At 43.8% G+C, this 17,598-nt stretch overlaps 1 protein-coding gene across 4 annotated transcripts in view; it reads left to right on the forward strand.

The window, feature by feature from the left end:
• The window catches only part of PITPNC1 (phosphatidylinositol transfer protein cytoplasmic 1), a 312,787-nt gene that overhangs the window by 156,738 nt on the left and 138,451 nt on the right, over nucleotides 1-17,598 (forward strand). For 2 of the 4 annotated variants that reach the window (XM_001164285.8, XM_001164326.8), the window contains exons 3-4: nucleotides 13,069-13,157; nucleotides 14,420-14,427. In XM_001164285.8, the coding sequence (XP_001164285.1) occupies nucleotides 13,069-13,157; nucleotides 14,420-14,427 (97 nt within the window). Of the gene's footprint in view, nucleotides 1-13,068; nucleotides 13,169-14,419; nucleotides 14,428-17,598 lie in introns of all 4 variants that reach the window. The other 2 variants (XM_063799225.1, XM_063799224.1) reach the window with 1 other exon arrangement.

Consider the following 17,598-nt stretch of genomic DNA (forward strand, 5'->3'; position numbering starts at 1 on the left):
GTTCACAAAGATATGTGAAAATAACTCACTTCCAATGCTAGTAAGAGATATAAACTGATACCACCTCTTTAGAGAGCAATGGACAGCAACTGGAAAAGTTGAAAACATATATACATTCCACTTAACAATTATATTTCTAGGTAGAGCCCTAGAAAAATTCTTGCACTGTACACAAGGAGACATTTACCAGGAGATTAGTCCTAATGCTGTATGCAATAGAAAAGAAATGGAAGCAATTCAAGTATTTGTGAATGGGAATACATTATGGCACATTCACGTAATGGAAAATTCCACAGCAGTTCAACTTAATGAACTAGACATACTTTGATAAATTTCAAATGCACAGCGTAATGTGCAATATATCAGCTGCAAAAAACAAAAACAAGTCCCGGAACGATGGCTCACGCCTGTAATCCCAGCATTTTGGGAGGCCGAGGCGGGCGGATCACGAGGTCAGGAGATTGAGACCATCCTGGCTAACACGGTGAAACCCCGTCTCTACTAAAAATATTAAAAATTGGCCGGGCGTGGTGGCGGGCGACTGGAGTCCCAGCTACTCGGGAGGCTCAGGCAGGAGAATGGCGTGAACCCGGGAGGTGGAGGTTGCCGTGAGCCGAGATCGCGCCACTGCACTCGAGCCTGGGTGACAGAACGAGACGCCGTCTCAAACAAACAAACAAACAAATGTATATATACACATATAGTATGATGCCATTTATATCTACTATTAAGATATACATAATATTACTACATTTATATATATTGTTTACAGACAACCACATATGTAATAAAAGCACCAAAACATGGAGAAACCACCCTCAGGTTGTGGTTACCTTTGAGGAGGGAGAGGAATGAGTTGGCATGAGAGGAAACTTTACCTGTATCTACTACATTTTATTTTATTTTATTTTATTTTATTTTTTTTATTTTTTCGAGATGGAGTCTTGCTCTGTCACCCAGGCTGGAGTGCAGTGGCATGATCCTGGCTCATTGCAATCTCTGCCTCCCGGGCTCAAGAGATACTCGTGCCTCAGCCTCCTGAGTAGCTGGGATTACAGGCGCATGCTCCCACGCCTGGCTAATTTGTGTATGTTTTAGTAGAGACAGTGTTTCACCATGTTGGGCAGGCTGGTTTCGAACTCCTTACCTCAAATGATCCTCCCACCTTGGCCTCCCAAAGTGCTGGGATTACAGGTGTGAGCCATCGCACCTGGCCTATTCCTTTTTTTAAAAGAAGAAAGTTCATCACAAATATAGGGAAATGTTAGTTTGTTAAATCTGAATGGTAATGTTAAAATTCAGAAGTGTACACCAACAATGGTCTATTTTACTGTAATTTAAAAATAAAATTGAAAATATAAATTCTGGGTGGCAGATACACGCATGTCTGTTACCTTTCTCTCGATTTTTTATATATTTTTTATGTATGTGAAATTCTCCACAATTAAACATAATATTTTAAAAGTAAATTAGGTGGAGAAATGAAACCTGGTTACTGTCAAAACTGGATGGATTAGTGACTGATTGAATAACAAAAGGTACAGATGATGGATAGTAGCAACCAAGAGAGAAAATTCTATGTGTAACTTAAAAATAATGTGATTTAGTAATGTGACTCAGAAGTCTGAATTTGTTTCTATTGGATTTTTTAAGCCAACATCTGGCTAAATATCTAGAAGACATCCTTTCCATACCCTTGAGAAACCCACAGCCAGGAAGGATGATAACTCAAAAAGACTGCGTGAGGGCTGGGCGCAATGGCTCACACCTGTAATCCGAGCATTTTGGGAGGCCGAGGCAGATGTATCACTTGAGGTCAGGAGTTCGAGACCAGCCTGGCCAACATGGTGAAACCCTGCCTGCTAAAAATACAAAAATTCGCCAGGAGCAGTGTCAGACACCTGTAATCCCAGCTACTCGGGAGGCTGAGCCGTGAAAATCACTTGAGCCTGGGAGGCAGAGGTTGCAGAGAGCCAAGACTGCACCATTGCACTCCAGCCTGGGTGACGGAGTCAGACTCCATCTCAAAAAATAATAATAAAAATAAAAATAAATAAAATAAAAGACTGAGTGAGGATCCAGAAAAACTTCAGTAGTTTGGAATTACAGGCCATTTTCTATCAAGATGAAATTAAATAGGGGCAAGTATATGGTCTTATCTTTGGATCCCAAAATACAAATTATATAAGTATGGGATGAAACACTGATAACTTTGCAATGGCCTGTTTGAAAGAAATACAGTGGGTTTAGTTGACAATTCAATATGAAGCAATTATACATATATATACACACACACACACACACACACAAAATAGTGTGTGTGCAATAGATTATACAGCTGCAAAAATTATTCTTCGACTGCATCAATAAAAGTAAAATAAAATATCTAAAACCATGTACTTGATAATCTTGCCCAATTTTCCACTAGTCAGAACATACTTGGAATATTTTTATCTGTTCCTAAATGGCACACTTTAAAATGGATATAGACAAACTATATCTAGAAACGCAAGTGATAGAAAGAACGACTGAAGAAACCAAGGATATTTAACCCGGAAAAGCTAGACTTGGGTGTATCATGGTGCCATTAGATGGAGAAGACTCAGAACTGTGTATGCCACAAGACCTCACTTAGCAGGACCAATGGGACCAAGACCAGTGGGTAGGAATGCCAGGAGAAAGACTTCGGCTCAGGTTAAGGAAGAAATTTCCAAGCACACAAACCATCTCAGAATGCCTTATAGTGGATTTTGCTATTGCTGGAGGTGTTTCAGCAAGAGTGAGACCCTGTTCATCAGGGTGTCCTGAAGCAGATTCAAATATCTAATAGGCGGTTGAACATATTGGGTGGCTGGTTAAGTTGGACAGCCTGGAAGATCCTTTTCAACCCTAACTTTCTACACTCAAACTATCTATCAGTCATTGATTGTCCTGATTCTCCTCCAGCATACATATGTAACCAATGAGGCACAAGAAAAGAAGTATTTTTAGTTACGCTTGCACCATTGTAAACCAGGTCCACCATTTCATAATTTTAAAAAGTTCTTGGGCGTATTTGGTAGAGTATGGATGCATATTTTGGAACCAGGGAGATTATGAGTTAGCAAGAGAGAAAGAAAAAAATTGACAGAATATGAATTAATTAGATAAATCCCCATCATCATAAAAGAAAACCAAATCCATTGTTTAATCATCACAACCTAGAGCCACCTCAAGGTGACTCAAGTCCTACATGCATAAGTCATGTGACTGCCTTGTGGGTTGGGCTGCTTCAGAGTCGTAATTCATTAAACGAGTATTTGCTGAAATGTACGACGTACAACACATTGTGCAGGCATTGGAGAGAATCCCTTAAGAAATACGCCATGGTCGTGGTTCTCGCCTCCTGATCAAGGTAGGGTCCAAGGCATTTTCATAAGTCCACAGAGCAGTGGGTCCTGATTGTTGGACCGGCCGTAACTAAGATGTTCCCAGTGCCCATTTAATAATGTACACAGACAAATATTGACCTATGGACCTGAACGCATGAGCCGGCTTAGTGAGTGGATTCTCTTCCTTACATCAATCTGTATGGGAAGTCAAACCACATTCAGAAACTGCCTTATTGATTACCTAAAGTAATTATTAGAGGCACTGGAAATATTCAAAGCCTGTGTAATCACAGCCTACTCTCCAGTTAATGTGGAAATGAGAAAGTTGCTCAAAGGGGAGTTAGAGTCCACAATAATTATTATCACTAAGCAAAGATAGTGTAAACATCCATCTATCGACCACTGGTGTGCTTTGGCTGGTGGTTATGTTGTCTGTGGGGGATGAGTGGCAGACAGGCCAAAAAGGAGGCGTGAGGCTTTAGCAGTTAAGGTCCACAGTTGCCAGCAAGAGAAACTGAGTCTCTTGAGCAGAAAGGACATTTCATGGAAAGATGTTAGGAGCCCTCAGGATCATCTGGAGGCTTCAAAGTGGGCAGAAATCAACAGCCCCATGATGACAGCCATCTTTAAGTAGAGCCAGATGGCGTCATTCTGCCCTCATCACCCCCTACCTCTGCTGCCTGCAGCCATCAGCACCGCAGCTGCCCTGAGTAGATCTGAATTGTCCCTTTTTTCTTTCCACCACTTGTTCCAAAATCCCAAACACAAGTGTCCCATTGGGTTCCCAGACCAAGCCCTGGGCTACCAGTGAATGGGAGAAAGGAACTGATAAACTGTTTTCCAAAGTGGCTGCACTGTTTTATATTCCCACCAGGAATGCAATAGGGCTCCAATTTCTCCACATAATCACTGACGCTTGCTATTGTTGTCTTTTTGATGATAGCCATCCTAGTGGGTGTGAAGTGGTATCTCGCTGTAGTTTTCATTTGCTTTTCTCTAGTGACTAATGTTGAGCGTCTCTTCATGTGTTCATTGGCCATTTGTATATCTTCTTTGGAGAAATGTCTATTCCTTTGCCAATTTTTTAATTGGGTCTAATGTCCATTGAAAATGCCATTTATCCTTTTAATACATGCCTCTCATTTCCCAGAGATTGTGGGGTTGCTTCATCTTCTGGCCCCCTCCTGCAGCATCTGACATACTGTTGATATGTAGTACATTATGATGGTTGCCTAATATATTTGGTATATGAGTACTAATGCATTAGTACATTTACATTAGTACTAATACAATAATACATTTGGTAGTTAAGAGGGAATCTCGCTCTGTCACCCAGGCAGGAGTGCGGTGCTGTGATCTTGGCTCACTGCAACCTCCGCCTCCCAGGTTCAAGCGATTCTCCCGCCTCAGCCTCCCGAGTAGCTGGGATTATAGACACCTGCTACCACGCCGGGCTAATTTTTATGTTTTTAGTAGAGACGGGGTTTTGCCATGTTGGCCAGGCTGGTCTCGAACTCCTTACCTCAGGTGATCCGCCCACCTTCGCCTCCCAAAGTGCTGGGATTACAGGCATGAGCCACCACACCCGGCGTGTGCTTGGGCTTTTGATCCAGTTCAGTTAACCAAGTTAAGTAGTATGCCTTGACTCGTCTTCAAAAATCCTGGTTACAACTGGCATCCAAGGAATGGGGGCATAATACTAATCAAATTCTAGAATAGTGATTCTAAATAAAACCTGTCACCCAGAAACATATGAAGGTGGACTTTTCTTTTGTCACCTTTTCTTTTCACTTCGTCGCTAGCATCTCTCGGATCCCTTCCCACTGAAGCCCAGGAGGGGAGGGAATGGGGGTGGGGGTGGAGGGGCACTGGAGAAAAGATGGAGGCTATTTTTAGGCTTGTTTTTCAACCATGAAGTGTCATGTTCTTCACCACCCTGGCTGCTGGATTAATTAGGCTGTGCTGGCAGCTGCCAGTCAGGGAGGGTTGCCAGCTTCTAACGGTGATTCCGCCTAATGCCTGAATTGATTTTCAGGGAGAGAACATTTTTCCCGCTACATGGCCCTTGCCTTCCATGGCAATGTCTCCTGGCCTCTGGTGGCTTTGGGTAGGAGAGGATAAAGCTTTCATAAGTCATGAACTCTTTTTTAACTGATGGGCTTGCAAAGCTACCAGCTGGTCCTTTTACCTAACAGCTTGTTGGTAGAACCTTGTGGTCATGGCTTGAGTCTCTCTTTCCCATTTCTGCTTCCTATTCTCCCAGATCTTCCCCAAAATAAGCTCAGTGCCCAGAACTTGTGTGGCTTTGGGATATTCCACTGCCCGGGCAACAGGCGATAGAGACAGCATCAGAGACATAGACTCTGACCAAATAGCTCATTTTCATGCTATTTTTCCAAGAATCTCTATGGTGATTGTTAACTTCTAGATATACAAAGACAATATTTAGTCATTAAAAAAATACTTATTGAGGCCGGGTGTGGTGGTTCACGCCTGTAATCCCAGCACTTTGGGAGGCTGAGGCAGGAGGATCCCTTGAGGCCAGGAGTTCGAGACAAGCCTGGGCAACATAGTGGGACTCTGTCTCTACAAAAACTTTAAGATATAGGCAGGCGTGGTAGCACACTCTTGTAGTCCTAGCTACTCAGGAGGCTGAGGCAGGAGGACTGCTTGAGCCCAAGGGTTCAGGGTTGCAGTGAGCTATGATGGCACCGCTGCACTCCAGCCTGGGTGACAAAGTGAGACCCTGCTTCTAAAATATGGGTCTCCCAGCACTTTGGGAGGCCGAGCAGGCAGATCACTTGAGGTCAGGCGTTTGAGACCAGCCTGGCCAACAAGGTGAAACCCTAGCTCTACTAAAAATACAAAAATTAACCAGGTGTGGTGGCATGCCTGTAGTCCCAGCTACTCTGGAGGCAGAGGCATCAGAATTGCTTGAACCCAGGAGGTGGAGGTTGCAGTGAGCTGAGATTGCATCACTGCATTCCAGCCTGGGTGACAGAGCAAGACTCTGTCTCAAAATAAATAACATAAAATATGGGTCTCTCTATGCATTTATTCATTTATTTTTATTTTTTTACCAAACTATATAAGCTGCTGCCCTTGCTATGTTTGAAAGATGGCTCCTTATCTAGTAATAGCTGGTCAAGTTACTTGACTATGTGAATATTAGACTGTATACATAGTCTATACATATATATATATACACACACATACACAGACGGAGAGACAGAAACACCTGCTGGGCATCACACACCGTTCTAGGTGCTGGGGTTGCAATAGTGAACAGAGCAAACATCCCTGCCCTGGTGGGACTTGCATTCCACTCGGGAGTGACAGTGCACAATAGCCATAATAAAGAACAGTATATTGGCCAGGTGCGGTGGCTCATCCCTATAATCCCAGCACTTTGGGAGCCCGAGGCGGGTGGATCAGGAGGTCAGGAGATCAAGACCATCCTGGCTAACATGGTGAAACGCCATCTCTAGGAAAAATACAAAAAATTAGCTGGGAGTGGTGTCCCGCACCTGTAGTCCCAGCTACTCGGGAGGCTGAGGCAGGAGAATCACTTGAACCTGGGAGGTGGAGGTCGTGCCACTGCACTCCAGCTTGGGTGACAAAGTGAGACTCCATCTCAAAAACAAAAACAAAAACAAAACAGTATATCGTCTAGAATATATACTTTTATATAGTCTGTATACTTATGTATATTACATATTATTTATATAGGGAGACTATATATGTATATATATATATTTAGAAGGTGATAAGTGTTATGGAAAATAATAGAGCACATGAGGTGCTTCCTTCCAACCTTTTTTCAGTCCATGCTATCGTATTCTGTCCCCATCTGAGTACTTAAGGACATGCGAGGGACTCTCATGCTACCGGGCCCCTCTTCCCTGTGCTCCTGTAGGAACTCACAGAAGCAGAATGTTTAGGCCTGGTTGGGATCTCAGAGGTTTTCCAGGAGGCTTTCCACCTTGGTTCTGCCTCACTGCTGATGGATGATGGTGTGTCCTGTGTCGCCTTGCCAGGGGCTTCTCAGCACACTGTCCACATGACCCTGATGCTGTCCAAGCTGAGCCTTCTAGGAACCTGCAGGAGGCAGGCTCCTTTTCCCAGAATCCTGACACAAACAGTCTTGTTAAGCAGGGAGGTCGGGGGTGGGGCCCGTGAGTCCAAGTTCAAGGAACTTGGTTTCTGGCCAGTCCCTGCTGGGGAGGCCCCGGCAGCCTTGCCTCCCACAGATGATAGCTCTGGTCCTGAAACTGCTCACTTCCCTACTGCCATATAAACAATTACAATAAGAGCACAAGTAAAAGACCAGACAGAACAATCACTTAGAAGGGTAACTAAATGAATCAGAGCAGCTGGAGAAGATATTTTAAGACCCCAGAAATCACTGCACATAGAACTGGATGGGGGCAATTGATTATGAATCAAACAGATGTCAATTGCCAGTTTCAGTGCAAGAAGGAAACAAAAGGTCAGTATATTTCTCCTGGACTATCTTGTGAGAAATGAGGATATGAAGGTAGCAGAGTTCTATTTAAAATGAGCTGCAGTCATTTGAGCATAATCTCAGTGCAGAACATGGCAGGTTTTAGGTACGCTGTTTAGAAGAAAATTCCAGGACTGTCTTTTCTGCTGGGAATGTTTAAGTTCTGGTAAAGGCCACGTGCACTGGCTCATGCCTGTAATCCTGGCATTTCAGGAGGCCGAGATGGGAGGATTGCTTGAGCCCAGGAGTTTGATTCCAGTCTGGGCAACATAGTGAGACCCCATCTCTACCAGAAAATTTAAAAATTAGCTGGGTATGGTGGTGCATGCCTTTAGTCCCAACTACCAGGGAGGCCGAGGCAGGAGGATCACTTAAGCCCAGGAAGTCGAGGCTGCAGTGAGGTACGATCATGCCACTGTACTCCAGCCTGGGCAACAGAGCGAGACCCTGTCTCAAAAGAGAAAAAGAACAAAATAAAATTTCTAGTTAAGACCACCGTAATTCTGACCCCTGTTGAGAAAATGAAATTAGACTCTATTTAGACACGTTTGGCCTAATGATGTTCAAAACCTCCTGGAGCCAAAGCCCAAGTGAGCATACATTGCAATGTGAGATCAGGTACCAGGGGGAGTTTTGAATTTTGTGATCATAGGGATCGTAAAGTACCAGAAGCCTCTAATGGAGGGATGATTTAGGTTTCTGCTCCAGAAGCTCTTTATGAAGTAGGTAAACATGCATAACCTGAGACCAGTTCAGATTATGCCTGCCCCTGAACCTTCTTATTAAATCAGTTGTGATTTCGGGAACCTTGGGGAATTTATGACATGAGAGATGATCTGCCAGGGTTCAAAACCTTGTTGCTGCTGATGCTTTGGGCTGGATCTTTATTTGCTGTGGTGGTGGGGGGGCAGCTATCCTGTGTATCATAGGAGGCTGAACCGCACCCTGGGTCTCTGCTCAGTAGATGCCATTAGCACTGCCCACCCTACCTCGCCTCTGTTGAGACAACCGAAAATGTCCAGACATTGCCAGGTGTCTCCTGCAGGAGGCAAAATCTCCCTCTAGTGAGAACTCCTGTTCTAGGGTGACCAACCATCCCAGTTTGCCTGGAACTGAGGGATTTTCTGGCAGGTGGGACTTTCAGTGTTAAAACCAGGGAAGTCCCAGGCAAACCAGATGAGTTGTCCACTTGGCTGTGTCATTGATATGTTCTATTTTATACCAACGTTTAAAAGTAAGAACCCGGGCTGGCCATGGTAGCTCATGCCTGTAATCCCAACACTTTGGGAGGCCAAGGTGGGTGGATCACTTGAGGTCAAGAGTTCGAGACCAGCCTGGCCAACATGGTGAAACTTTGTCTCTACTAAAAATACAAAAATAAGCCTGGCGTGGTGGCATGCACCTGTAATCCCAGCTACATGGTAGGCTGAGGCTGGAGAATCGCTTGGACCTGGGAGATGGAGGTTGCAGTGAGCCGAGATTGTGCCACTGCCCTCCAGCCTGGGCGACAGAGCAAGCCTCCGTCTCAAATAAATAAATAAAGTGAGTAAGAAACCAAAGCTTTTGAAAAGTCTGTCTTTGGGAGGCATTGACAAAGCATCTGGGGGAATATGATGCTGCTTGTGGTATCATTTTGCCCCTCTTTTTCCTCAATGTCTCTAAAGCCTGAGCCCTGGTGAGATGGGCCATTGGAGGTTTGATCCTAGCCCATAGACCAAGGAGACTCGCTTCAAACTTGCTGCCTTTCTAACAGAGAGGCTCTTGTTTGACACTTAGAGTGAGCATGAGTGACAGACTTTTTCTTGGAATGGTAGGCTGTGTGACAGTATACATCATGAAAGTGACAGCAACAGTGGGGACTAATTTAATTCCATTTTCCTTTGCAGGCCCTGATAAATCATTGCTGCAGGGAAAAATAAATTTTACTTTCTCAGACAAATGATTGGAATAATGATGAGCTGTGAGGAGATCGGGGGCTGAGAGAAGATCTGTTGGTGGGCTCAAACGTATTTAAATAGCGCATCATGGAACTTGTTGCAAATATCTCTCGCGCCTGGCCTGGAAAATACCAGAAGGAACCTCCTTTCCAGACTAATTAGAAGAGTTCAGGCCAGGCGCGCTGGTTCATGCCAGTAATCCCAGCACTTTAGGAGGCCGAGGCGGGCGGATCACCTGAGGTCAGGAGTTCAAGACCAGCCTGGTCAACATGGCGAAACCCTGTCTCTATAGCTTGAACCCAGGAGACGGAGGTTGCGGTGAGCCAAGATTGCGCCACTGCACTCTCGTGTGGGGATAGAGCGAGACGTCTCCCAAAAAAGGAAGAAGAGTTCCATAAAATATCAGCCATCTTGACTAAATGATCGTGGTTTTTTAGGCCATCTCAATGGAAAAGGTCATTGATTATCGTGCTGCATATCCTATATAAGTTGGTGGCTGAAACAGCTAAAATAGATTCTAGAATCTGGGGTCCTGAGGGACCATTTACAAATAGAAAAAGTCTCGACTTGGATGGAAAATTGCCAATAATTTTCACCTCCCTTCCAGAAAATGATTGTGGCTCAGGAGTATAGTTCTGCTGGGAGGCTTTTAAATTGCTATAGGAAATGAATTACGGGGCGAGGAGGTACTTGGGCCCCAGAGTACTATTATGCATGAGGATTGGAGTGAATTTGAGGAGGGGTGCAATGTAGATGGAACCCCTGCCCACAAGAGGACAGTGGAGAAGGGGCTTTAATACTGTAGGGAGACATATGTGCTTTGTCTAAGCTAAACAATGCCTGGCTTACTTGAGGGAGATTCTCCAACCCTGAGTCAGTCCATTAAAAGCACAAGGAAATCACCTGCCTGCAACTAGAATCCGCATCTTCCCACACTACCATTGGCATATTGCGCTAGGGTGTGGGGGCAAACAGGAAGGAACCAGGGGAAGTTTTGCTCATGACCATTTCCTGCACGCGAGCCAGTGCAATTTTCCCACTGTCAGCGTCACCTGAGTTGCACTCCAACTTCGGTGATGGATGGAATACATCATCAGCGAAAGCTATAAAAACCCCATCCTTTTGAGCAGTGTGAACGTAAGGGAAATGAGCAGTTACTGCAGAGAGGATTTTATAGGAGTGAAAAATTCTGCATCAGAGCAGCAAGAAGGATTGTTATGTGAATGATCAAACTGCTTCTGCTGACTCCTCAGAGCCCGCCTAAGAGCAGGGGCCTTCATCTGACACTCACTCCACTTCCGGGGAACTTTGCTTTCCTATTTGTTTTAACCCTCATTAACAGCCCAGAGCTATGGGTTAGGTCCGGCCAGCCACTGAGAGTCCATCTTTGTCTTTTCAAAAGCCAGGCCTGGTTACTGTCAGAAATAAGAGAAACAACTGGAAAAGACAGGCAAGGTACGCAGTATTTTACGGGCTCTGATTGTCATTTAGATTTCACATCCAAGAGGGGTTTGAGACTTGGGGTTCTGTTAGCTCCATGTCCCTTCCAGCCTCCTGGTTCTATCAGCTTGGAATTCAAAACCGCTTCTGGATGTTTCTTATTTCCAACATGTAGCTAAGGAGCTGAGAGTATACGTCGTCTTCCTGGATCCAATCGACTGCTAGGCATGAGTGGCCCAGACACTTAGCTATAGGCCCCAGAGTAGAAAAGTAGCAAATGGTAGCCTCTGGAAGGACAGAAACACTTGGTTATCGGGCTGGGATAAAAATGAAATCATGGGCCGGGCGCAGTCGCTCACACCTGTAATCCCAGCACTTTTGGAGGCCGAGGCGGGTGGATCATGAGGTCAGGAGATCGAGACCATCCTGGCTAATACGGTGAAACCCCGTCTCTACTAAAAATACAAAAAACTAGCCGGGCGTGGTGGCGGGTGCCTGTAGTCCCAGCTACTCAGGAGGCTGAGGCAGGAGAATGGCGTGAACCTGGGAGGCAGAGGTTGCAGTGAGCCGAGATTGCACCAATGCACTCCAGCCTGGGTGACAGAGCGAGACTCCGTGTCAAAACAAAACAAAACAAAACAAACAAAAAAGTGAAATCATGCGGATGTATCTTAAGGAATAGAAATATTACATATTTCAATATAATATTTAAGGAATTAGCTGGGGCTGCACTCTTCTCTAAGTTTTGCCTCTGAAGAAAAAAAAAAACATTGCTTTCTGGTTTGCAAATGACCCTGGGACCTGTGCCTTTTGAGAATTTGTTTTCTGCAAATGACTGCTCCAGAGGAACAGCTGTGTCATTTTATTGGCTTTCTAATAACTTTCCGAAACAAATTGCTGCAAATTAGGTGTATTAAAACAACACAGATTTATCCTCTAGCAGTTCTGGGGGCCGGAAACCCAAAATCAAAGTGTTGTTTTCTTCTGAGGAAACTGAGAGAGAATCTGTCCCGGGCCTCTGTCCCAGCTTCTTGTGTTCTTTGGCTTGCAGCAACATCATTTCCATGTCTGCCTCTGTCCTTGCATGGCTGTCCCCTCGGTGTGTCTCTGAGTCTCAAATCTCTTTCTCCTTTCTCTTATAAGGATACCAGTCATTGGAATTAGGGCTTACCCTAAATCCGGGATGATTTCATCTTGTGATCTTTAAATTAATTACATCTGCGAAGAGCCTATTTTCAAATCAGGTCATATTCACAGTTACTGGAGATTAAGATGTGGATCCATCTTTTGGGGCAGACACAATTCAACCCACTACAACTGTATTTTGTTGCTCTTCTATCTCTAAGTTGCTGCTCTCTGTTGGTTTTGTCTATTTTCAAAATGTCACTTGTATGAGTTGCTTAGGCTGACATCTATCTCTAAGATTAGCTTCCTCTCCCTGCCAGTGTTTGGGCTTAAACATTCCGTGATACCACTCCTAGGAGGCAAAGGTCAGGCTGGCCAACCCTCCAAACATGGAACCCTTCAGGCCCTGAATTCTCATGTCTTTGCAAATCCAAAGAGGACAGGCTGACAGTCTGATGGAGTCCCCCACCAGGCTGTAGCCTTCTGTCTTTACACATTTTGAGAGCACTTGAATATGCACGGGAAAAAGTTAACTATGACAAAGACCAAAGAGATGGGGAAAGGGCAGCTGTGGAGAAAAGAGATGCCCCAGAATCCCCCTGATTTCTCCAGCATTTTATCCAGAAAGATGTGGTAGTGTGGTGAGACTCTGAACAGACTCCAATTGTCTTTTTTCTTTCTTTCCTCTTAGCAAACTGCCTAGTTGGGCTAGAGCTGTTGTCCCCAAAATATTTTATGTGACAGAGAAGGCTTGGAACTATTATCCCTACACAATTACAGGTAAGTCCTTAGTACAACCATATGACACATGTAGTGAGTGCAAGGACATAGCGTAGTTGAATTTCACTGATTTACAGTTGATTATCCAAGCAGGGCCTTGTGGGAGCCCTGTAGTATCCCTCTTTTTTTTTTGGTTTCTTACTTGTAGGTTATCAACACTTCTAACACAGACACAGAGATGGCAGGTGACTGGGGGGTTAAGCTAAGCCATTCCATCTTCGTTCTTAGAGTTACAATAAATAGTTTACAGAGGGCCAGGCGCAGTGGCTCACTCCTGTAATCCCAGCACTTTGGGAGGCCGAGGCAGGTGGATTACGTGAGGTCAGGAGTTCGAGACCAGCCTGGCCAACATGGTGAAACCCCGTCTCTACTAAAAATACAAAACCAGGAGGTGGAGGTTGCAGTGAGCCAAGATTGTGCCACTGCACGCCAGCCTGGGCAACACAGCGAGACTCCGTCAAAAAAAAAAAAAAAAAAAGCTTATGGAGAAGGAAGGTGAAGATCTTTATAGAGACATTTCCAGAGGTTTTATGATTCTTATTTCCCTGTTTCCTCAATAATTCCCAAGTAATTTAGGGGTATAATTTGTCTATAAACAAGTTGCTTATTATGACTTGTTTGTTTTTACCACTCCAAATTTTGACTATACTTTGTATAAAAGATTCTGTTGGATCTCTCTTTGCCCCCAGATGACTTCCTTTGCTATTAGATAATATGAAAATATTTAAGGTCAGTCTCCCTCTCACTTGCAATGCGATGACAATAAACTCTTTGTACTGAATACTGTCCTAGAAACTTTGGCCAAAAAAACTCAGAAGGTTTGGTTGCTGCCCTCAAACACACCAAAATTTGAAATCCCACCTCAATGTCATCAATAACAAGCTCTTCTTATTGGTTACAAAAGCTGCTTTTCCACTTAAAAGATTTCCTTTGTGGTTAATGAAATACTCTACTGGAATTATTAGTCTTTCATTTGCTTTTATAATGCCAACTCTTTGGTTTTTAATTAGCCAGAAGCCTATAGGCTAATTGAATCTTGTCTTACTGTTCTTATCTGCCCAACCACATAAGTATCATGAAAGAATTTCAGTGCAACATGGAGACATTCAGCATTTATGAAAGTTTCATTAGGACATCTTTTGTAATTATAGTTCATCAGTATTTGTTAGTTCTGTGGTTTTATATCGCATATAAGCATGATCTAAATCATCTTTTGTCTCTTTTTTCTTTCCCCTCTTCTTCAAATGAACATGTGGAAACAGAATACACAGTAAGTTCCATTTAATTATTTTTAAACATTCTGTCTGTGATCAGTGGAGTAATTGGAATGTCTCTTGCATTACTTGTCTTATCAATGTAATAATTAAAAAGGGGAATAATTCAGAGTCAGAAACATTTAAATGTAGGCTATTGCTTCGTTATATATAATGCAATAATTTGAATGTTCTCATTTGTTCAAGAATGTGAATCCTAATTGAAATCGCCTTGATAGTCACTTTATGTAATCAGCCTTTGCTTGTAATTTTTAAATAGCTTGACTGCTTTGTTGGTGATAGTTCACTATAATAAAAGAACAGTTTCTAGCAACGTGATATTAAAGAGATGATGGTAGTTATCGATGGAAGGTGGGGCTTTTACTCATGGACAGTGTCCTGATTCCTTGTTGGAGAAGCTTGAAAGTGAAGAGGCACATGTGCAAGCTATTTTGCACAACAGAGATCTGGGTTGGGCAGTCGCTGTGGCTTGATAAAATTTCTTCTTCTCCTAAGAGCCTCTAGGGTTATTACTTAGACTGAAAGAAAAAAAAGACAGAACCTATAATATCATTGTGTTGTGGTATTTTCATGTAGATCATTTTCCCAAGCAGCTAACAAGTCAACCTATCACAACAAGAAAATAGTTTATGATTTTTTTTTTTTTGAGATGGAGTCTCGCTCCATCACCCAGGCTGGAGTGCAGTGGCATGATCTTGGCTCAACAGAAACTTTCACCTACCGGGTTCAAGCGATTCTCTTGCCTCAGCCTCCCAAGGAGCTGGCATTACAGGTGTGCACCACCACGCCTGGCTAATTTTTTTATTTTTGGTAGAGATGGGGTTTCACCATGTTGGCCAGGCTGGTCTTGAACTCCTGACCTTAGGCGATCCGCCCACCTTGGCTTCCCAAAGTGTTGGGATTACAGGTGTGAGCCACCACACCTGGCTAATAGTTATGATTTCCTGAGCTGTGTTAAGAGTTGAGTTTTTGGTTTCAATCCAAATAGCCAAAGGATAGAGAGGTGGTGAGAGAAATGGAAGAAAATGATTTGTTATGCCCTGGGCAGGAGCATAGTACCCAACGCATCGTAGGTGCTCAATCAATAGTTATTGAATGACAGAATGAACACACGAATTCTAGATAGATAAATGGTCCCAGCACAGGCTTTGGCGTCAGAAAGGCTTGGCTGTCCTCTGGTTTTGCCACTCACTGCCAGAATTCCTAAGCGACTGGCTCCCAACTGCCAGTTCTTGAATTCACGCTGGTCCTTGACTATGTTCTCACCAGTCCTCTGCAGAATGAAGAAAAAACAGGAATAGTATTCAGAGATTTTCATAACATTAAATTTATTTCATCCAAAGTACTGTTGGTAATTATATCCCATCATACTCGGATATTAAAATATCTTTTCTTTTTTGAAATGATAGGAATATATATAGTATTTCCCCCCGCAATGTCCCTAACTTTGAAAAAAGAGGCAAAATGCAAAAGTAAAATTTTAGAAGCAGGGGAACCTTTGCTCTAGAATGAACATCTTAACTTTTCTGAACCTGTTTCCTCTTTTCTGAAATTAGAATAATCCCTCCTTCCTAGAGATGTTAGCAGAAGGATTCAGTGGTCTTCCCTTGGATTGGAAAACATTGTCTTTAGAGGGTCATATTGTAAATGTTTTCTGTTTTGTGAGTCATATAGTCTCTGACACTGCAAGAGCAGCCTTAGATAGTATGTAAACAAATTAGCATGGTCATATTTGCCCAGGCAGCAGGTCAAATTTGTCCCCCAGGCTACTTTGCCAACGCTAAATATAAAGCTGTTAGCACACTGCCTGTATACAGCAGGTAATTAAATGATTCCCTACCACCAACACTACCCCCTAGTTCCATTGCTTCTAGCAACTGCATAATCATCAAGAGATAGACTTTGGGCTGGGTGCAGTGGCTCATACCTGTAATCCCAGCACTTTGGGAGGCCAAGGCAGGTGGATCACTTGAAGTCAGGAGTTCCAGACCAGCCTGGCCAACATGGTGAAACCCTGTATCTACTAAAAATACAAAAAAAAAAAAAAAAAGAAAAGGTAGTTGGGTGTGGTGGCGGGCGCCTATAATCCCAGCTACTTGGGAGGCTGAGACAGGAGAATCATTTGAACCCAGGAAGCAGAGGTTGCAGTGAGCTGAGATCACGCCACTGCACTCCAGCCTGGGCAACAGAGTGAGAGTCCATCTCAAAAATAAAAAATTAAAAAATTAAGTCAACGGTCATTTATTAGGCATCAGTGAGGTACAAAACATCATGCTAGATGGCATATCTCTGTCATTTGGGGTCACAATCTGGTTGGAAATAGCTGGACATTCCAGTCAAAGCCTGGCAGTCATCAGCAAGTGCTGGGCTTTTCTGGAGGCAAGAGGGGACTTAGCCAAGGAAACAAGCTGGCCTCAGACCTGTCCACTGGGCTGGATAAGCTCTGAACTGAGCTGCCAGCAGAGATTCAGACCTCAGCAGAGGGCAGAATCAATGACTCTGGGGAATCCAACCAGATAAAGCAGTTGCAATGTGAAAAGAAGGGTGCTGGCCTCTGCATTGGGGCCTTGAGTTTTGGGGACAGGGCTACAGTCCCCAATGTGGGAGACAGGAAGAAAAGTACACAGCACTCAAGGAGGTTACTCAGTATCGTGGTTCTGGGGAGATAAGGTTGTCAACCTTAGTAAGTGAAAATACAGAATGTCCAGGTAACTTTGAATTTTCAGATAAACAGTAAATAATATTTAGTATAAGAATGTCCCACACGTTGCATGGGACATAATTATGCCAAAAGATTGTTGTCTCATATTTTGTCTGGCAACCTTATGGGAGAGAGATGGTGGTGTGGAAGAACTGGTCTCAGAGACTCAAGTACAAAAATGAGTTATGAGAACAGGGCACACTGATGGGTCAAGGGAAGGGAGGGGGCCGGAAGTATGTAACGTGGGAACCCATCCTGCAATTGACATGCCATAGGAACTCTAAGGTCAGACCAGAGATTCAGCCATCTGGTCTGAATCTCTGCTGGCAGCTCAGGTCAGAGCTTGTCCAGCTCAATGGACAGGTCTGAGACCAACAGTCAAATGCACTGATGGGACCACTCCAAGAGCCTTCCTGCCTCAGTTAGGATTGGCTCAGGAGGTGGAATGGAAGGAGCTAGGCATAGT

The sequence above is a fragment of the Pan troglodytes genome, chromosome 19, assembly GCF_028858775.2.
Source record: "Pan troglodytes isolate AG18354 chromosome 19, NHGRI_mPanTro3-v2.0_pri, whole genome shotgun sequence".
Classification (NCBI taxonomy): Eukaryota; Metazoa; Chordata; class Mammalia; order Primates; family Hominidae; genus Pan; species Pan troglodytes.